This window comes from Eumetopias jubatus, unplaced genomic scaffold, assembly GCF_037043125.1.
Source record: "Eumetopias jubatus isolate StellerSeaLion01/CBP00866 unplaced genomic scaffold, mEumJub1_p1.0 scaffold_16, whole genome shotgun sequence".
Taxonomy (NCBI): Eukaryota; Metazoa; Chordata; class Mammalia; order Carnivora; family Otariidae; genus Eumetopias; species Eumetopias jubatus.
This window is the reverse complement of record NW_028274822.1, coordinates 62,501,269-62,522,727: the sequence shown is the minus strand read 5'-3', so window position 1 is coordinate 62,522,727 and position 21,459 is coordinate 62,501,269. Positions and strand designations below refer to the sequence as shown.

General features: G+C 39.8%; 1 protein-coding gene across 1 annotated transcript in view; it reads left to right on the top strand.

Moving 5' to 3' along the window:
• The first annotated feature begins 4,740 nt into the window (after nucleotides 1-4,740).
• The window catches only part of SPIRE1 (spire type actin nucleation factor 1), a 208,912-nt gene continuing 192,193 nt past the window's right edge, over nucleotides 4,741-21,459 (top strand). The window contains exon 1 of the mRNA XM_028089379.2: nucleotides 4,741-5,062. Coding sequence (XP_027945180.2) covers nucleotides 4,741-5,062 — 322 coding nt within the window. The remainder of the gene's footprint in view (nucleotides 5,063-21,459) is intronic.

The following is a 21,459-nucleotide window of genomic DNA, read 5'->3' as shown; positions in this document are numbered from 1 at the left end:
ATGACTTCAGTCTGAAAATGCGTTCTCTTTAACTTATACAACCAAAAATTCTGGTTTCTTAAAAGTTTTGAGAATTCTACATTTTCAAGCAATTATTGTCAAACATCAAAATTTTGCTATCAAATAAAGATATTTTCGTGCCTTGTATTGTTTCCTATTTTCCATTAGAATTAAGAAATAAGCTACTGCTTATCCTAACTTGCAATGTGATGAGAAGTAGGTAATATGGCTAAAAAACAGGATCTGGAAAGCTTATGTTAAAGGAAGTATATTTGAAGTACTTTTGGCAACTGTCGGTAATTTGGGGTAAGTCACTTAACCTTGCAGACACAAATTTTTATAAGTGTAAAATAGTGGCTTGGCCTCAAATTTAGATCTATGAGGTCTTTTCCAAATCAAATCTTCTTTACTAATTGAAGCTAATAATTCCACTTATATTCAGAATCAGAAGACTATCTCTCCTTGTTGGTTTAAAAATAATTGCTCAAAGGAGAATCACATTAATAAAGTGAAACATGACTATTGTTTGACCTAGTATTTTCCAAAATCCTTCATGAACATACTGATATGCTACTGTTCAGATATTTTGCCTTGTTCCTCTACTTTTTCTCAGTTTTTATCAGTGGGTATGTAACTTGATCTCATCAAGGTAGGATAGGTAAATTTTGAATATGTTAGATGCTACAGAATGAATATGTTGTGGAAAACACTGGTTTAGGGTACCACTTAGTAAAAGGGCATTCATGGGTATTTTCTAAATGTTTCTCAGTATCTTTGCCTTTGGATAGAAAAGTTAATTCTTTTACAAATTTACAGACCAGAGGAATCCAATTTTGTTGTGTTCTTATCTGGTCTTTGTACTTCTGATTCTATGTATGAGGTCACATGTTAATTTTCATGACTAATTTTAAAGATTTGGGGTTAATATTTAGTTTGGTTATTGAAATTACAAGAGATGAGTTTCAAATTTCATTTAAGATTGTTGATGGAATTAGCCTTCTTAGGGGAGTGATAATTTGCAATTCTTTGATGGGGATGGAGTTATTATAGATCACTTTGAAGATAATTACTATGGGGAGATCACCACTATGGTGAAACCCAATGCCAGTGAACTCACAAGGACCAATGGAGGGAGATGGGGTGTCACATCATTCACACAAGGTATTTAAAATATCAAAAGTTTGGTTGATCGTAGTGGTATGTACAAATTTAAAGCACCTGCTTTTTATGTACTACTCTTGCTTGCTGGAGTGAGGAATGAAGTATGAGGACTTTTTTCTTGCTCTGTGCAAATGTAGAGAGATATAAGTAGCCGAAAGAGCTGAGCTGGTCAGGAGGCCTGGATTCCAATCCCACCTCTTTCATTTACTAGTCCTATATTTTGTCATTTGTAAGATAGGGATAGTAATATCTGACCTTCAAGTTGTACAACTGAAGAAAGCACTTTGAAAGTATAAAATTATCACTTTAAAATTATAAAGCATTATAATTGTGGGCAATGAAAATTTAGGTTATGCCACTGAAAAAAATATGCTGTTCTATTTTTTCCTTTTTGGTGCACTTTCTAGGTGAATGTGCCTCTTAGGAGCAATTGTCTGGGAGTGACTGGATTAAGCTTGGGCTGCACAGGCAGATTGTACTCCCTGAAGGCCTTGCTCCCTGAAAGACTCAGAGCAGCTCAGCCAGCACGTCCAGAGTATGAAGCATGAAGTACATTTATTCTGCAAAAATGATAAGTAAATATAAGATAAAAAATTTCAAGGATTCCATTTTTAATAAATGCAACAACAAAATCAATGAAAACTAAAATCATATTCAGAGTAACACATGCCACTATTTTTCACAGATCTTAACAGCACTTTGAAAAAGACATTTACATGTTGATTTGAATTATCAGACATTTTTAATATATGGAGTAATTTTTTTAAGTGGTGAAGCCAAGAATAAAAAAATAAAATCAATGACAGAAATTGGAACAAAATACACTGTATAAGAAGGTATTCTAAGCTTTGAATTTGAATTGAAAATGAGAAAATGGGAAGGTTATTCCAAGTTATTCCACAGTCCTGCTTGAGTCCTGAGAATATCTGGACCCCTGATAGTCTTGAGTTATTCACAGTCACTTTCTCAGAGTCTTATGATGACATACGTGGGGCTAATCAAGATTTCAAAGGGTTCTGAAAATCATATAAAAATTATACTGTCTTTGTACAAAAATGTATGAAGTGTTCAGGTTATAAAATAGATTTTTAATAGAGGATAGCTAGGATTTTTAAGATTTATCTTTTTCTGCATATATCAAACAACATTGTGCTTGTCATCTTGCCTCAATTTAATTCCATATAAGCTCTCAAAGGCAAGAAATTTACTTTAAATACAGTATATCAGTCATGAGTGTAGTATCTGGGGAAAAAAAGCCCTATTTTATATAACCTTCCTGTGATTCAATGCCATAATGTTTTTCTTCCCAAAATGTATGTTTAAAAATTATCACTTAGGAAAGGAAAAAATCTTTCTGTTGTGAATTTGTGTTAAAGAATACATCTTTTAAAAACAATAACTGAGGCCTGGGTGCCTCAGTCATTAAGTGTCTGCCTTCGGCTCAGGTCATGGTTCCAGGGTCCTGGGATCGAGCCCCGCATGGGGCTCCCCGCTCCGCGGGAAGCCTGCTTCTCCCTCTCCCACTCCCCCTGCTTGTGTTCCCTCTTTCGCTGTGTCTCTCTCTGTCAAATAAATAGGATCTTTAAAAAAAATTTTTTTTTCAGGTAAAATTTGGATTTTTCTTTTTCTCCACCTCCACTCCCTTCCTTCTTCCCTTCACTGTTATCTTTACTTGGAGATTTATTTATTACCCTGTACCAGGAGTAGCAAGGGACTGGCTCATTGATTCATTAGTTGATTAATTTAACTTGCGTTTTGTAGGGGGCGTGAAGGTAAGCATAAAAATGTAATTGATTTTTGTTGTAGCTGTCAAAGTGCAATGGAACAGCAATATCCTATAAGGCCAGGAGATGGTGGTGTTGTTCCTAGGAGTAGACATTTAGCTGTTTTTCTGCATCGTTCAAACTGTTTTAAAGCCCTCTGTATTTTCAAAATCCACACAAAATCTAAACCTTTAAGATAGCAAATTTTGGGTATCTTTTCCCAGTTTTTCATTCAAGAGGTTTTATGTATCTACATATCTATATCCATCCTATCTCATTTAAGGAATTAGACCTTTCTTCTCAAGGTTTTGGCACACAGAGTGCATTTTTACAATGGGATTATGAACCTATAATTGATGTTACTTAAGGGGTTTTTTTGTATCTCTTGTAGTGAAATTATAATAAGGTGACTAGGGAGAAGCTTTTTTCTCCCCTTTCAATTCCTCTTTTTAAAAACATCCTTTTGCTTTTCTCTCTTCTCCCCCACTACTGCTGTATTTAGTGTGATATCTTAAGCATTTATAAGAGACCCTTGTAATTTTTACTGCAAGATGCAATTGTTAAGAGTGTGAGATCTAATACTACACACAGAACTGCCTTACAAGTTTAATTCGTGGTTATAAATTTCTTATTTGGTGGATACTTTCAGCTCTGTCAGGTTCTTACACAGGACTAGCCTCAGAGTGGAAAGTTACCAATTAAACTCATTTGCCAATGAGTGATTATTTTATCTAAGAATTATACTGTATAACTTAATGAAGTCAGCGAGGCTCTGGGGAGTGCTGTATTTCTTTTATTCTATGGCTTATTGCCCTCAGTTCAGTGTTGCCACTGTGATATTAATTCCACAACGTCTGAATTTACTGGGTTATCAGGACTATGATGAGTGTGATCACTGGAGACGTTCTTAGGAGTTGTACAAACGTTACAAAATGAATCCGGAAGGACGCTGAAACTAATGTCTACAAATTATTTACAACATGTTTGTATCCCAGGCCCTGATCTACGCGCTTGGGAGAAGTCAGTGAGCAAAACCCATAAAAAAGTCCCTGTCCTCACGGGGCTTACAATGAAGATGGGAGGGCCTATTCAATAAATAATACATTTAAGTAAATTATATGGTATATTGATGGCGACAGCTACCCCAAAAAGAGCAGAGGAGGGTCCGGCGGATGGTGTAGGGGCGAGGCCGGGCGCAGTACGAAGTCGGCTGGTCAGGAGAAACCGTGTGGAGGCTTGAAAGAGGCGCAGGACCCGCGCCCAGAGGACAGCCCGACGGTGGGCGGGAGCAGGCGGGGCGGCCGGGGGAGCCGGAGAAGGAGCGGTTTCACAGACCTTTATTAGGAATTTGCTCCAGGCTGGGTTCGAGCTCCTAACTAGACTCCCAGCGAGCCAATTCCAGGGGCATCCAGCGCCAGTGGCCTCCCAGCTTGGCGAGGAATGGCTGCGGTCGGCGCGGTCAGTTTGGCGACGGAGCGCACGCCCGAGCTCTCGGTCGTGCGGACCTCCGCCGGGGCGGCTCTGCAGCCCCGGCACTGAGCGCGCGGCGGGCGCGGGGCGGGGCCGGCGGACGCCATCGCGTCGCTACGGGCTGGCGGCAGCGGCGGCCTGGTCAGGACGGCCGCGGCGTCCTCGCCGCTTTTCACTCGCCCACGGCCGCCGGGCCCTCGCCTGGTCCCCCCACGGCGGCGCGCGCGGCCAGGTTGGGCGGGGCGGTTCCGTGGATGAGGAGGCGGCGGCGCGCCGAGACGATGCTCCGGAGCTGAAGAGACGCCGGCACACGGCGCGGCGGCGGAGCGCTGTGCCGACCCGCGGGATGGCTCAGCCGGCGGGCCCGGCGGGCGGCGGGGAGCCCCGGGCAGAGCCAACGGGCGGCGAGGGGCCTCCGGACCCCGGGGCGGCTGGCGGCCCGCCGGACGCGCTGAGCCTGGAGGAGATCCTGCGGCTCTACAACCAGCCCATCAATGAGGAGCAGGCGTGGGCCGTGTGCTACCAGTGCTGCGGGTCCCTGCGCGCCGCGGACGCTGGCCGCCGCCAGCCCCGTCGCCGCGTGCGCTCAGCCGCGCAGATCCGCGTCTGGAGGGACGGCGCCGTCACCCTGGCGCCCGACGACGCGGGAGAGCCGCCCCCAGCTGCGGGTGAGGCAGCCGACCTGCGCCCCCACGGAGAACCCTGGCCGCGGCCCCCTTTCCCTCGCAGCCCCGGGCCGGGCCCTTCCGCCCCGCGACCCCCACCTCCCACAGGAGGACCCCCTGCGGCCCCTTTTTCTCGCTCGCATTCCTGGGCCCTGCCCTCCAGCCGCGCGACCCCCACCTCCGATAGGAGGACCCCCCAACGCGGCCCCCCTTTCCCCTCGCAGTCCCTGGGCCCTGCCCTTCCGCCCCGCGAACGCCCACCTCCCGAGGGAGACCCGGGAGGAGCCGGGCCTGGGGCGGGCGGGGGCCGTGGGGAAGGTGGTGGTGCTGGCGCTGTGGTCTAGCGGGGCCCCACGTAGGTCGGAGCAGGGGGTGGGGGGCCGGCAGCGGCACAAAGAGGGATTGTGAAGGGAGGGTCCGGGCGGGCCTGCGCCCCCCAGTAGGGCCGCGGACCTGCCTAAGGTGCTGGTTAATTGTACAGACTGTCATAGGAGAGCTGCCCGCGTCTTGTTGGGGGAAATGGAGTGGGTTGGGTCCTTTTCATGATAAGCTATGTATACATACTTACATGCCAGGGCTATTTACTTGGGATGTGGTAGGTGCTGTGAAAGGTTCACGTGAGATCTCGTCAAGGATAGTTAATTCTGCTGTCAGGAAAATTATACCTTTCAGAATGAGTAGTCAGCTAATAGTATTTTTAAATATTTGGCAACAAATTCTTTCGGTTTGGAAATATAAAAAGCCCTGAGGAGAATTGGGAGAAACAGGAGGAGACGAAATAATTATTTCTAGCTCCTGAAAGTTATAAAATAACTACTATTTATCTGCGTGTTAAAATTTGTTGTGATTTAAAAAAAAAACGGCCTTGTCAAGTCAAAAGTTGACAGGATGTCAGATAAACCAGATAAAATGGATTTCAGTTTGGTTATTGTCTAACGTAAATTCTTCGAGATTATCACCTACACGTTATGTAGCTGTGGCTTACTCAGAGATTTAGTGATGATGAGGGGATTGATAATAGGTTTCTCCTATCAGTTTTTATAATTCAGTCTTTTGAGAGGCAAGTGTATTAAAAACATAGAGAAATAATCCGCCCTCACTTTTAGAAAGTTGATGGAAGTGTCAAAATGCTTAAGGTGAAAGATGTAATTCATTAGTCAGTAAAATGACATTTAATGCAAATCCTTATCTAAATTGATTAAAATAAAAAACATTCAAGATTTTAGTTATCAATTGTTTCACTTCCCCCAGAACATTAAAATGTGTGTGTGTGTCGGGTAAACACATTTTAGAACTTTATTTACTTAAATCTATTCTTCATAATTCTCTGCAAATTATTTGATTTCAAATCGTTTTTAGTTTATTTGATGTATTTATTGTATTTATTTATTTATTTAGACAGAGAGAGACACAGCGAGAGAGGGAACACAAGCAGGGGGAGTGGGAGAGGGAGAAGCAGGCTTCCTGCCCATGAGGGGCTGGATCCCAGGACCCTGGGATCATGACCTGAGCCGAAGGCAGACGCTTAACGATGAGCCACCCAAGCGCCCCGATGTGTTTATTGTTTTTAAACTTGGACAATGTTAGTGGGAAATACTTGGTATTATAATTTACTTACAACATATTAACATGATATGCCAAGATACATTTATTATAAAATATGGCAAAACCATGCCTTGGAATCTGGCATTTCAAGGGGAAAAATGGTTGTGTGCAATCCTCTTTAGAAGCAGCATTGGTAATGTTTGTTGACCTCTGGAAGAAACAAACAGGAGTTTACATTCTTTCTCCTGAACTTTATCCCAGAAGAGTGTGGTTTAAGTTATATTTACGGACCTACTAGTAGTTTAGTTGTCAAAGACTCATGTATTCTGGTGAGAGTCAAAAAAAAATCAGAATCTCATATTGAAATCAATTTTTATTGTTATTATTATTTTGTATCATTAGTATGAGTGATACTATCTTGACCTCAATGTGTAGCGGTAATGAATTTATAATCCTTCCTCTTCTTCCTTAGTTTGGATCATGATCTCTGCTACCAGTTGTTGAGAGAGCCCAACCAAAGTTGTTGATAGTCTTGAGCATTTTAGGCTTGATTGATTAAAAATCTTAGGAAGTTCATACTAAAATGTTGCTTACGTTAGTTTATTTCCTCCTAGGGTTTAAGAGTAGTTGCATGGCTGCAGAAGGCAGTGTCTTCTGAACACTTAATCTTGATTCTTAAAAATGCTGAGTAATTTAGTACTGTACACATGTATAAATTCTGTTTTTAAGGAAAAATGGTAATCATGATGCCTCAATTCTAAGAAGTACTTTTTCACTGTAGAATGTTTAATAGGATTGTGTGTTGATTGGCAACAACATACAATCCTATTTATATTTTCACACAGTTTATCCATTGATTTATTTCCAAATGGAGGTTTAGGGAAGTTAAGGGACTTGCTTAAATCCATAGTGGTGACTTTGAATCAAGTCCAGGTCTTTTAACCTCTAGGCTTATAAACAGATTCGGTTTGAATTTGGGTCCTTATTCCTCCACTTCCTAGCTGAGTGACCTTGAATAACTTCCTTAACCTCCCTTAATTAATGAGTTAGAGACACTTAAGCTCTGCATATGCAGTCACCCCGAGTCCGGCCTTCTCATCTGTAAAATGAGAATAGATCACTTTTTCACGCGAGAGGGTTTAAGGGAGACGATGCATGTAAAGTGACTAAAGCAAGGCTTGTTATGTAGCAGATATTCAGTAATTTTTAGTTTCCTTTCTCCCCTAATTCTGTGTCCTTTTGCACCACCATGGTGCCTGTGGTCCTGCTGTTCTGCATTTTTATTAAAAATTGGAACACAAAGGTTTGGGTCAGGGTTTCTCATTCTCATTTTTGGCTGAATAATTCAGGATGGTGCTGGCCTATGCCTGTGTAGGATGTTAGCAGCATCCCTGGTCTCTACCCACTGGATGCCAGTAACTACCCATCCCCTCCCCCAAGTCATGACAATCCAAAAAGTCCCTGGACATGGCCAAGTTTTCTCTGGGCAAAGTTGTCCCCTGTTGAGAACCACAGGTCTAGTGGATGATGGGTGGTACACAGGATTGTGTTCAGTGTGGAGAATTGGATCCTGGCTGTAATCCTTGAGTGAGTGAATCTTTGCGCTGGCCACTCTTCCCTCTGCTCTTGAGTTGAATGAACAGGTGGTATCGCTCCCCTTAGTCCCATAGAAAGAAATAACCCCTCACATGCTTTCTTGACTTGTTTTGGGGGTGAATGTAGTAGTAATTGATTTTAGTTCTTGTTTACTTTTAACAGTGTTGCTACATCCAGAACGTTCATATTCACTTTGAATTAAATTAGACATACCCATAAGAGAAATAGGAAAATGGTGAAAGATGTGGGAGGCATGGAGATGAGACCAAAATGGGAAGAAGACAATGAAGAACAAGCAATTTTATTTAGCATTCTGATATAATCTAGTGCCATATACTAACATGGCCATGAAAGCAGTGTGATATAGGATTGAAGGAGGTAAAGAAAAAGGAAAAATTAGTTCTTTAGAGTATATCTTAAGAGTAAAAATGATTAAATTACGAAATAGGGTCTTAAGCAGCATATTTTATCAAGTATTTCTGTGATGACAGAAGGAAACATGGCTTAGAATCAAGAGGGCTTATGATTCTTCTTAGGTGTTTGACAACATTTTTATTTTCCTTAATATTTATGTACATATAGTAAACCTTACTGTTCGATAAAAGTTTTTTATATGCAGGTTGATGAAGTTTTTGCTTTCACACCTTTAATTAACGAGTTAAAGACACTCAGGCTCTGCATATACAGCCTGCTCTTCATCACCACTATGCCTAACTGGCATTTGGAACTCATCTTATTATACACGTTATTTAGGAAGTAGTCATTGATGGAATTTAGGTTATATTCCAGACCTTTGCAAGATTAGAACTTTTTTTTTCCTGGGATGCCACAGAGAATTATTAATAACAATAGTATTAGAGCTTAGAGCTGCTGTATGGTCTCAACGGCCTCTTAGGCCTTAATACCAATCTGACAAAAATAACTTACTTCAGATTTTGATTTCAAAATCTTTGATGTATCTTTAATGTTAGATGTATAAAGAACATTTTAAAAATTATGACTGCATCTTGATTTAAAATAATCTTAGATTGGTAATAGGTTTTCCTGGGAAGAACAGTGAAAGCCTGGGTGCATACTAATAAAGGCATCCCTTGGTATAGGGAACATTTGGGCTTTGTTTGGGATTTGAAAAGAGGACATGATCAGTCAAGCTTCTCAGTAAGTTTCATGCTAATTTGGTGGGAGAAATGGTCTTGAAATAATACCTATTTGATTTTAAAGAGAAAACAAATACTTATGGAGAAGGTTGAAATAGCAAAGACATGTTTTAAAACATGAATTCTTGTTCATTCTTGGTATAATTCTTGAGTGTTAACATCCTGATCATTAAATGAAAGGAATATTTGAGATTTATGTATATGTGTCCAGGGTAGAGTTTGGGGGTGAATGATGGTATTAGGGGTTGGTGAGATGTCTCATCAGGTATAGTAATAGGTAAGAATTATTCCATTTGTACAGTATCTCCCAATATGTTGGGCTAATTCAATTTTAAAAACATGCAGGGACGACTGGGTGGCTCAGTCGGTTGAACTTGGCTCAGGTCATGATCTTGGGGTCCTGGGATCAAGCTCTGCGTTGGACGCCCTGCTCAGTAGGGAGTCTGCTTCTCCCTCTCCCTTTGCCCCTTCCCCCAGTTTGTGCTCTCTTCCTCTCTCTCTCAAATAAATACAATCTTAAAAAAGAAAATGCATTGAGTTCCTACCATGTGAAGGCAGTGTTCAAGTTTCCATGAGTAATGTAAAGATAAATAGTTCTAGTCATTGAAGAAGAGAAAATAAAACAAACACATCGATAAGTTTACCATGCAGCTAATGAAGCTTCAACTCTGAGCCCACTCATTTACATAGTTCTCTTACAGGCCCCTGCACACAATATGTATAGATGGTCATTTGCAAAATTAAGATATTTTAGCCATACTCAGTAAGATTGGTGTCACTATTGACTCCAATTTACCCTCCAGCGTACTTCTAGTTGTGTTGGGTTGTGTGGGAGTAGCCACAGACGTTTTTGGAAAAATTTTGAAATGATGCTTTGTGGTTATATCTGTTTTTCTGCCCTATGCAAAGGAAAACAGGGGAGTTTAGTCATATACAGATATGGGTATGTAAGTAAGTTGGGACTTTGTTGGGAAGCCAACAATATAGCCTCACCAAGAATTTTGACTCAACTTTAGAAGAAAACAATCATCAATCTAACCAAGGAGTATATGTCGGTAAGAGATGACGAGTCACGCTCTGCCTATTTTATTTGTAAGGTCAGAATCACTTTCCTGCATCATAAATTCTGTAAGATGGCAACAGTTCCCGTCCCACTTTCATAATACTGTCATCAGAGCCGTATTATGTTTTTCATTTGCCTCCTGTTGGTTAAGTAGAAAAAAGAAACTATTCTCTTCCAGATATTTGTTTAAAATTTTGAGGAAAATATTGCCTATTGCCAAATATAGTGGGTTTTTTGGATTAACTTTTTATTTTGAGATAATTTTAGATTTACAGAAAAGTTGCAAAGTTAGCACAAATTCCTGTGTACTCCACCCATTTCTCCTAATGTTAACATCTCATACTAGTGTGGGGTCTTTGTCAAAACTAAGAAGCCAGCATTGGCGCATTACTATTAACTCCAGACTTCATTTAGAACTGTTAACTCTGGACTTCATTTTTCTATTAATGTCCTTTTCCTGTTTTAGAATCCCATCCAGAATACCATATTGCATTTAGTCCTCATGTCTCCGTAGTCTCTTCTGGTCTGTTGTGATTTCTTACACTTTCCTTGTTTCCCCTGACTTGACAGTCTTGAGGGGTACTGGTCAGGGGTTTTGTAGACTGTCCTTCCGTTTAGATTTGCCTGACGTTTTCTTGACTAGACTGGGGTTATGTGTTGGGCAAGTAATTACCACTGAGGGGAAGGCTCCTCTCATCACATAGGATTGGGGCACATTATATCCACAGAAGCACCACTGGTGATGTGCACCTTTGTTTGCCAGTTTTCTCCACCTAAGTAGTTACTGTTTTTACCTTTTTCTATACTCTGTTCTTTGGAAAGGAGTCACTAAGCCCAGCCTGCATTGGAGAAGGGGGCCTCCTCCAGGAGGGATGAATTACTATTATTATTATTTAATTTTAATATAATTTTATATTACTGCGTAATATATTTGGAATTCTTCTGTAAGGAAGATTTTTCCCTTCTCCCCCGTTTACTTATTTATTTACATCATTCTGGCATTGTGAATATTTTATACTTTGTTATTCATTACCATGTTGTTTTTACTCAGATTGTTCCAACTGTGGCCAATGGGAGCTCCTTCAGGTTGGCTCCTCTGTCCCTCCTTTTTTTTTCTTCCGTTTTTTTTTTTTTTAAGATTTTATTTATTTGAGAGAGAGAGTGAGAGAGAACACAAGCTGGGGGAGCAGCAGAGGGAGGGAGGGAGAAGCAGGGAGCCTGATGCAGGTCTCCATCCCAGGGTCCTGGGATCATGACCTGAGCTGAAGGCAGCCACATAACCGCTTAACTGACTGAGCCACCCAGTCACTCTCCTGTGTGCCTTTGACATGCAGCCATCCTTTTGTGTTTTTGAGCACATCTTCACTTTCTGGCACTACAAAATGCTTTAAGGCTTATGATGTCTATTTTTCATCCCAGTCCTACAATCAGACATATCCCTAAGGAGCTCAGCACTGGTTATGCTTGTTGAAACTGGGGTTGTTTTGTCTTTAATATGGAAGAAGAATTGAAATAATAAAAGGTTTACTTATTTTTGATGTTCAAACTTTGTTAGATTTATGAAGTATCTCTTTTTGGTATCTTGCTTTTATTGGCATGTCTACCACTGTCTGTATATTTGCTCATCCTTTCAACAGTTATGTAATGAATACCTTAGAGCCACGTTGAATAGAGAGGTTAAGAGAGAGCAGTCTGTACACACTGTTTATCAGAAGGGTGAGATACCTGGGAACGGAAGCCAGAGCAGCCTATATTGGGATATCAATTTGGATATACGGGAGATGAAGGGAGGTCAATGAAATGTGGCCTAGAGTCAAGTATGGATTGACTGAGGTATGTGGATGGTCAAGAACTCATTTGGAGAAATCTTGTGATCATGGCCTTCCTCTTATAAGTCTTATGGATACTCTGGGCTAGAGGTGTCTGTCCTTAAAGCTGCAGCGGAACCATGCAGAATGTTGGTGATCAACCACATTTGAAATAGTTCCCCATTTTGTAAACATACATTTTCATTACTGCTCTGCACTACAGCATGTGGATAAAATACACTCTTATGAGACGCTCATAAAATGTCTTAACCAAACAAAAGAGATGAAAACTAAATATCACTGGGCAAATGGTTTTTGGTTTTGGCTAAGTATTTCAGACTGTTGCATGGGATCATGAATACTTTAGGGACCAGAAAAATACTGATTTATATAAAGCAATGCAAATTAATTGAGAAAGCTAGTAATATTTTCCCTAATTCTAACTTCTGTGTAGTTACTTTTGAGTGGTAAAACAGGTAAGATTTGTTTATTCATGCATTGAATTTATTGGGCTTATCTGGTTCAGCCTTTGCCCTTCTCAGGTCAATATCTCACAGGCTTTCTATTGATTTTTAAATGTATGAGGGATAGACATTCCATGACACCCTGTTCTGTTTTGCTGCTGGTATTGCCCTCATCATACAAAGAAAATATATTAAGAAAATGTCCTATCAAATTTTTAAGCAATTTAAGCAAATTTCAACTAGTTGTGTAGGAGTTCAGTAGTATTTTTTTGTTTAAGCACATTTCATCTAGTTGCATGAGAGTTCAAGAGGTTTTTTTGTTTTAGTGATGATAGCCTGGTAATGAAATGTTGGTCAGGATCTCTTAAACGTTTTTTTGGGGTATATTGTATTAATTCAATCTTTGGCCACTTTTCTTCTAAAAAAAAATTTCTTTTGACATTTCCTTCTCAAAACTTATTTTCTTGAACTTTCCCCGGTTTTTTCACAAATTTTTCCTTTTTTTGGAAGTTCAGCATACATACAGGAAAGTGCACAAATCATTAGTGATACAACCATGTAAACACCAATCTGATTGAGGACAAAGGAGCATAACAAGTAGCCTACAGGTCTTCCACATATATAATCATTGTCTTAGTTTTTATCACCATGGATTGGGCTTGCTTGCTTGTAAACTTTGTATGTACAGAATCTTACAATATATGTTTGTTGTGTATGGCTTCTTTTGTTCAAAATTATGTTTGTGAGATAAACTATTTTGTTATTGCCTGTAGCATTAGTTTGTTTTCATTGCTGTATGGTATTCAGTTGTATGAAAATACCAAAATTAGTTTACCCAGCCTGCTGTGGATGGTCATATGTATTTGGAGTTTTAGCTATTATTTTAAATAATACCACTATAAACTCTCTTGAATATATGTATGCACCTCTGGTAGGTATATATCTAGTAAAATTGCTGGGTTGTTGCCCATGTGTCTCTTAAGTTTTAGTAGATATTGCCAAGTAGTTTTCCAAAGTGGTTTTTCAGGTTACCTTTCTTATTAGCAATGTGTCTGTTGTACCACATCCACTGTACTATTTGGGAATGTCATTAAAAAAAAGGAAAGTTTACCTATTTTGGCAGGTATGTTATGGTACATGTTCCATAATGGCTTTGAGTTGCATTTATCTGATGGCTAATCATGTTGAATGCCTTTTCATATTTTTATTGGCCATGATGATATCTCTTTTGTGAAATTCCTGTTCAGGTCTTTTGACCATTTGTCTAGTATTTTCTTTCTTTCTTTCTTTCTTTAATAACATATAATGTATTATTTGTTTCAGGGGTACAGGTCTGTAATTCATCAGTCTTAAACAACACACAGCGCTCACCACAACACATACGCTCTCCAGTGTCCATCACCCAGCCAACCCCTCCCCACCAGCAACCCTCAGTAGTATTTTTTCTTATAAAACATAAATGTTACCATTTTAACCATTTAATTAAAGGCATTAATTACATTCACATCACCACTATTTCCAAAATTTTTCATCACACAAACAGAAACTCTGTACCCATTAAGCAGTAACTGCCCATTCTCAATTTCCCCCAGACCCTGGTAACCTCTAATCAATTTATATTTTTTGTCTTTTCTTATTATTATATGTTATGATTTTTATATATTCTGGATACAAGCCATTTGCCAGTTATATATGTTATAGATATCTTCTCCCAACTCTGTAGCTTTCCTTTTCATGTTAATGGTATGTTTTGATGAATAGAAGTTTTGATATATCACATTTTTATTATCATTGGATTGAAATACCTTTCTGATTTTCTTTGTTATTCTTTGATTCATGCATTATTCTATCAATTTTTACTTATATATGGAGGCTATATTGTTAGGTGCATACCCATTTAAGGTTATAATATCTTCATGGTGGTTTTACCCTTTTATCAATGTGGCTACAGTTGACATGTATATGGTTACACCAGCTTTCCTTTTTTTTTTTTTTAAACACCAGCTTTGTTTGATTAATCTTTGCATGGTATATTCCTTCCCATAATTTTACTTTCAAGTTTTTAGTATTCTTACATTTAATGTGTGTCTTTTACAAGCAGGATATAGTTTGGATTTGTTGTTTATGTAATATAATGATCATTAATTTTAAATTGGATTCCTTATTCTGTTTACATTTAATATAATTACTTGGGTTTAAAAATATACCATCTTACTATCTGCTTTCTATTTGTCCTGCCAGGTCTGTATTCATTTTCTCTCCCTTACCTTCTTTTTGGTTAAGAATTTTTTTAATTGCTAAAATTTTCTCCTTCATTAGCCGGCTTGCTGTACATTCCTTTACTATTCTTTTAGTAGTTACTTTACAACATGCATTGTTGAATTTTTATTAAAGTCTATATAAATTACTTACTGTATTACTCTCCAGACAATGCAAAGATCATAGAAATTCTAACTTCATATATCTCCTTCTGTTGTTGTATGATTGTTGATGTGTATTTTAGTTTATCATAGCTTTTAAATATAAGACAATATTTTTGTACGATTTAATATTCATTTAGATTTTCCACATATTTGCCCTTTCCATGCTCTGTATTTCTTCCTGCAATACTTTCTTTTGGGATCCATTTTCCTCCTGCCTGAAGAACTCCTTAGTATTTACTTTAGTGCAGGTCTGCCACTGTTAAATTCACCCAGAATTCAGTAAAAAAAAATGGCTAAATTCATTCAGTCAAAAAAAAAAGGAAAGCTGGTGTAACCCTATACATGTCAACTGTAGCCACATTGATAAAAGGATAAAACCACCATGAAGGTATTATAACCTTAAATGGGCATGCACCTAATTAATTAATTAATTTGTAGAGGGAGAGAGAGGTGGGGACGAGGGACAGAGGGAGAGGGAGAGAGAATCTTAAGCAGGCTCCATGCCCAGCACAGAGCCCAATGTGGGGCTCCATCTCCTGACCCTGAGATTGTGACCTGAGGTGAAATCAAGAGTTAGACACCTAATCAAATGAGCCACCCAGGCGCCCCGATTTTGTTTTCCTTTAACAGCAAATTTTAATTAAGATGTAACTCATAGAAAAGTGCGTAAATGATGAATTTTCACAATGTGAATACACTCATGTAACCAGAATACAGATCAAGGAACAGAATGTTATTAGCATCCCAGCAGGCCTGTTTGTGAACACTTTCAGTCACCAACCACCACTAAGTCACCACCAAGTCACCACTATCATGACTTCTGACACCATAAGTTTTGCCTATATTTGAACTTAGGGATATAGAATCAAGTAGTAGTATACTACCTAATGTCTTAACTTTTTTTCTCTGAACTTCGTGAGATTGATCCATATTGTTGCATATAGTTGTGGTTCATTCACATTTTAGTATCCTATTCCCTTGTATGAATATACCATAATTTATCCATGGATGTTTGATTTTTTAGATCTTACATTTGGGTATTGAATTACTGGGAATTATGGATAATGCTGTTATGAACATTAGTAAGCATGTTTTTTGGTGAACAAATGTAGCATTTGTGTTGAGTATATACCAGAAAGTGGAATTGCTAGTTCATAGTGTACGGGTATTTTCAGTATTAGTAGGTACTGCCAAAAATTTTCCATAATGATTGTACCTCACAAACTTTATTTTCTTTTTTAATTTTTAAAAAGTTTTTGTTTAATTCTAGTTAACATACAGTGTTATATTAGTTTCAGGTGTACAAACAGTGATTCAGCATTTCCATATATTACCTGGCGCTCATCAGGACAAGTGCACTCCTCAGTCCTTATTCCCCCACCCATCTCCCCTCTGGTAACCATCCATTTGTTCTCTATATTTAAGTTTGTTTTTTGATTTGTGTCTCTCTCTTTTTTTCCCCTTTGCTCATTTGTTTTGTTTCTTAAATTCCACATATGAGTGAAATCACATATTTGTCTTTCTCTTGCTGAGTTATTTTGCATAGCGTTATACTCTCTAGCTCCATCCATGTCATTCCAAATGGCAAGATTTCATTCTTTTTCATGGCTGAGTGATATTCCATTATATATATAACATAGATTTTTATATATATATAAATACACACACACCACTTTTTCTTTATCCATTCATCAGTTGATGGACACAGAGCTGCTTCCATATCTTGGCTATTGCTGTAAACATAGGGGTGTGTATCCCTTTGAATTAATTTTTTGTATTTTGGGGGTAAATACCAGTAGTGTGATTTACTGGGTGATAGGGTAGTTCTATTTTTAACTTTGAGGAACCTCCACACTGTTTTCCACAGTGGCTGCACCAGTTTGCATTCTCACCAACAGTGCGCAATTGTTTCTTTTTCTCCACATCCTCACCAATACCTGTTGTTTCTTGTGTTGTTGATTTTAGCCATTCTGACAGGTGTGAGGTGGGACTACCTCATTGTAGTTTTGATTTGCATTTCCCTTATGCACCTCACAAACTTTAAAACATTAAAACCAATCTGGGACATTGGTATAAATTTAATGAGGATTTGACTAGTGTCATGTATATGGAAAGTCTATATCCCTAATAATAGTGGGATTTGCGGGTCCATATTTAACTTCTGACAACCAGCTCTCAGATCTTTTTGTGCTACTTATGCATTTTTTAAAAATTTTTAAAAATTTGGGTCTGTTGTCTTTTTCCCTCATACTTCCCATTTTCTTCATGGCCTAGTCTAACTGGAAGCCAAATTTCTATCTAGTATACTCTTTAATACCTTGCATTTTTGAGAGATAAAGATGTAGTGGTAGAATGCCACACTAACAGTCACCACAGGTTGTCTGGTTCTGGGGTTGGCCATTTCTTCCTGGATTTTAGTGATAATACCGTATTAGAGGAATCTCCCATTACACCATTTCATTTATTCATTCCACCAGCACATGAGTGCCTTCTAAGTGTGCTGTACTAGATTTGAAGACACAAAGAAAAAGTGCACCCATACCTTCAAGAAGATCACAGGTGCATAAGCTAACACTTAACAGCATAGTTGCAGTAATTCTAAAGTAATAGAGACATGTACAGAAAACTGTGTGAGCCCAAGGGTGAGGGCGACTGACTGCGGGTATGATATAGGGCAGTTTTAAAAAGGAGACGGATTTTCTGGAGAGGCTTTGAAGGATGAGCAGTGGGATAAAAGGAGGACACTTAGGCAGAAGCAGAAATGTGGAAGAACTATTCAAAGAACAGTAGTACGTGGATCGGAGAATGGCTTTGGTGCTGACGCCCACTTCCCCATACCAAAAGCAGACACTGTTTAATCAGTCATTGCGTTTTTGCTGCTAAATTTATAAGCAGCTTCAGAGTTCTCAGCTGTGCTTCAGGCAGCCACTACCAATTATTTGTGGAGTTGGCACGTGAAGTTGAACCTGTTTGTCTTCTTTGCAGTGGGCGTCCACTGTGCCTGGAGCATAGGATGTGCGGGGGCGTGGTGGAGAATGAGGCTAGAAAGGTATGTTGACTGGGACCAGGTTATGAAGGACATTTTTGTGCCGCACTGTTGAGTTTGTATTTATAGCCTGTATAGGCAATGGAGAGCCGTATAAGGCTTTTAAGCAGGAAAATGATGTAAGCAGATTACTCTTTTGGGAAAGATGGCTATGGGAGTTTTGTAGAAGGTGGATTGAATTGGGTAAAAACAAGGGCAGAGATACCAGTAGGCATTTCATACTATCGTTAGATCTTTGTAGCCTTTAAGTTGCCTAACCAGTTGGGAGTATTATGGCTCCTCAGATAGGAGATGTTGGAGGTCTGAATGAGGGCAGTAGAAATGGGGAGAAAGAGTCAGATTGAGAATGATATAGGAAATAGTACAGGACATGGCCCTTTAGTTTTTGGTATGGGGGTGAGAAAGAGGAAGGACTCTTGGAAGACTCTCAGACTTCCCACTTGGGTGCCTGGCTGCTGGGAAGGCAGGAGAGGCAGCATAGGGTGGGAAGATGATGACTTATACTTGTTAGAAATTAAATTGACCTGGAAAAAATATTTTTCCAGTGGAGTCATATTTATTCCTATCGAGTCCCTTTGCTCTTCCAGAAGGTTGCAGATCAGCTGTTGAATGTCACATGGTAACACGGATATAAGATCTAAGAGTAGGCAGCAGAAGGTATGGCTTTAATTCTCAGCTCTGATGCTTGTTATTGTAACATACTGGGGTAAGTGAATATGGGTGGCAGTTACGGTGCTATAACTAAAGGCACTTGTGTTCAGAGATAGAAGTACCTGAGGTACCTCGCTGGAAGGGTTTCTGTTGGCTAGGATGGTCTCCTTCATGATCAGATGCCAGAGTGGGAGAGGAGATTCTAAGGAGAATAACACAGTGGCGCTTATGAAATACGTGAAAAACAGAATTCATTTGCTAGGAAATACAAAACTGTTTAGAATCGGCTCTTGCTACTAGACCTCTTTTTAGGATTTGGATTGGGGAAGTTCCGCTCCAAGTTCTCCTTATTCTTGAATAAAGTGGTAGAGTGCTGTGTGATCTCAGTGTATTTCTGAGGTCTCATGAAATTTAAGCAATTAATGTTTGAATTAATATCACTAGGGAGAAATTTTAATCCAAGTCCACACTGTTTACAAAAAGAACCACAACTTCCATCATCCCGTCCTCTAACACAGGAGTGTCAGGAATGTGGCTTCTGCATTGTCACTCCTTCTGTTCCCATGGCAAACATTGCTAAATGGTCCCAGGCACCTCCCACCCCATACTTGCCCTCACATCTCTTTTGAGGATAGCATTCTAGACTGTCACTATCATTCAGTTTGAATTGGCACAAGAGATGAAACCTTTTTGCTATACAAGTTTTGAGTGTTGCCGTATTACATAAAATAGACAAAGGTAATACTTGAGTTTTATTGAAAATAGTTATGCTGAAATTATTTTTTAGTGGAAAATACTTGATATTTAATGATATTTGTTCTGTGAGATGATATAAAGTTTGGTTAATTAAGGTGGCTGAATAGGAAGAAAAAATACTAATAATTAAGAAAACATATTTTTTATATATATATTTTTTAAGATTTTATTTTTATTTGACAGAGACACAGTGAGAGAGGGAACACAAGCAGGGGGAGTAGGAGAGGGAGAAGCAGGCTCTCCGCTGAGCAGAGAGCCCGATGTGGGGCTCGATCCCAGAACCCTGGGATCATGACCTGAGCCGAAGGCAGATGCTTAACGACTGAGCCACCCAGGCGCCCCTTTTTTATATGTTTTATATGAACCCCACGTGGGGCCCAAACGCACAACCCCAAGATCAAGAGCCACATGCTTCTCAACGGAGCCAGCCGGGCACCCCAAGAAAACATATTTTTAAAACTTTCGTTTCACAACAAGATCAGTTACAAATTGGCTACTCTAGTACCATGGAATAGGTTGGAAGGGTTTGGGGTCTGGGCCAAACTGCCTCCAAGACTGGGGGTGGCCATGACAGTGGTGAGGCCTACCATCATGGAGGGCTGGAAATTAGGGGTGTTTGGTACAGCAGCCAGGCCCCAAGAAATCCACTCATCATCTGATGAGCAAGCAGAGCCAGAAAGGGCAGACAGTAGCTGCTGATAAGAGCCAGTAAGTGGTCTCTGCTGGGGTAGTCTGGTAGTTGGTTTTAGCCACTGATAGGAGGTCCAAGGGCTAGACTCTAGTCCCTAGGAAAGTGACTGGCAATAAGAAGCCATGTTTTTTGGGACGCCTGGGTGGCTCAGTTGGTTAAGAGTCCGAGTCTTGATTTTGGCTCAGGTCATGATCTCGAGTTTGTGAGATGAGTTTGTGAGATCGATCCCCTGCATCAGGCTCTGAGCTGCTGGGCTTGGAGCCTGCTTGGGATTCTCTCCCTCTCCCTCTGCACTCCCCCACCCCCGAAAAAATTTAATCCACTTTTCACCAGCTCTTCCAAAAACTGTGATGTCTTTATGCCTCTGCAGTTCTTTAAAATAATAAGATTATGGTCCAGATCCTACAAAATGTGATTAAATGTATTGTTCATATTGATTAGTCAGGGATTCTTTGGCCTATTAAGATGGCATAAAGCTCACATAGACAGCATATTTTTTTTCTTTACCCACATTTATTAGTCATGAGCAGTGGACAAGTAAACCAAAGTGGTACTTAGAAAGTTTGTTTTTAGGGACACCTAGGTGGCTCAGTTGGCTAAGCATCTACCTTTGACTCATGTCACAATCCCTGGGTCCTGGGATTGAGTCCCACCTTGGGCTCTTCTCCCTTTCCCTCTGTCTGCCCCCCCCCCCCCCCGCCAGCTCATGCTCCCTCTCTCACTCTCTCTCAAATAAATAAATAAAATTTTTAAAAAAGAAAGTTTGTTTTTAATATTCCCAAACTTTCCGCACTAGTGCTGACCCTGTACTTCACTTTTGGGCATCCATTGCTTCCTAGTCTCTCCCTTACTGAGCTAGGAGAGAATGTAGGACAGTTGAGTGGGTCAGCAACCTGGGTAACTGGTCACAGTTCTTTGACCTTCAATGAGTCATTTATTCTCTAGAGCTTGAGCTTCCTCAGCTGTAAAAATGAAGGTTTTACACCAGTGTTACAGTATGTTTGATCTATATAGAGCGAGTATTGGTTAACTATAAGTATTAATGAGATATTTCATTAACAATTTTCTTAGAGTTTAAAAGAGCATTGTGGGGTTTGGTTTGAATGGAATGTTATTTCTAGAAATGTTCAGGGTAGTTTGGATGGATGCCTTTTGTCCTTAATACATTTCTGGCAGAGGTGTTTGGAATAGTTCCACTGC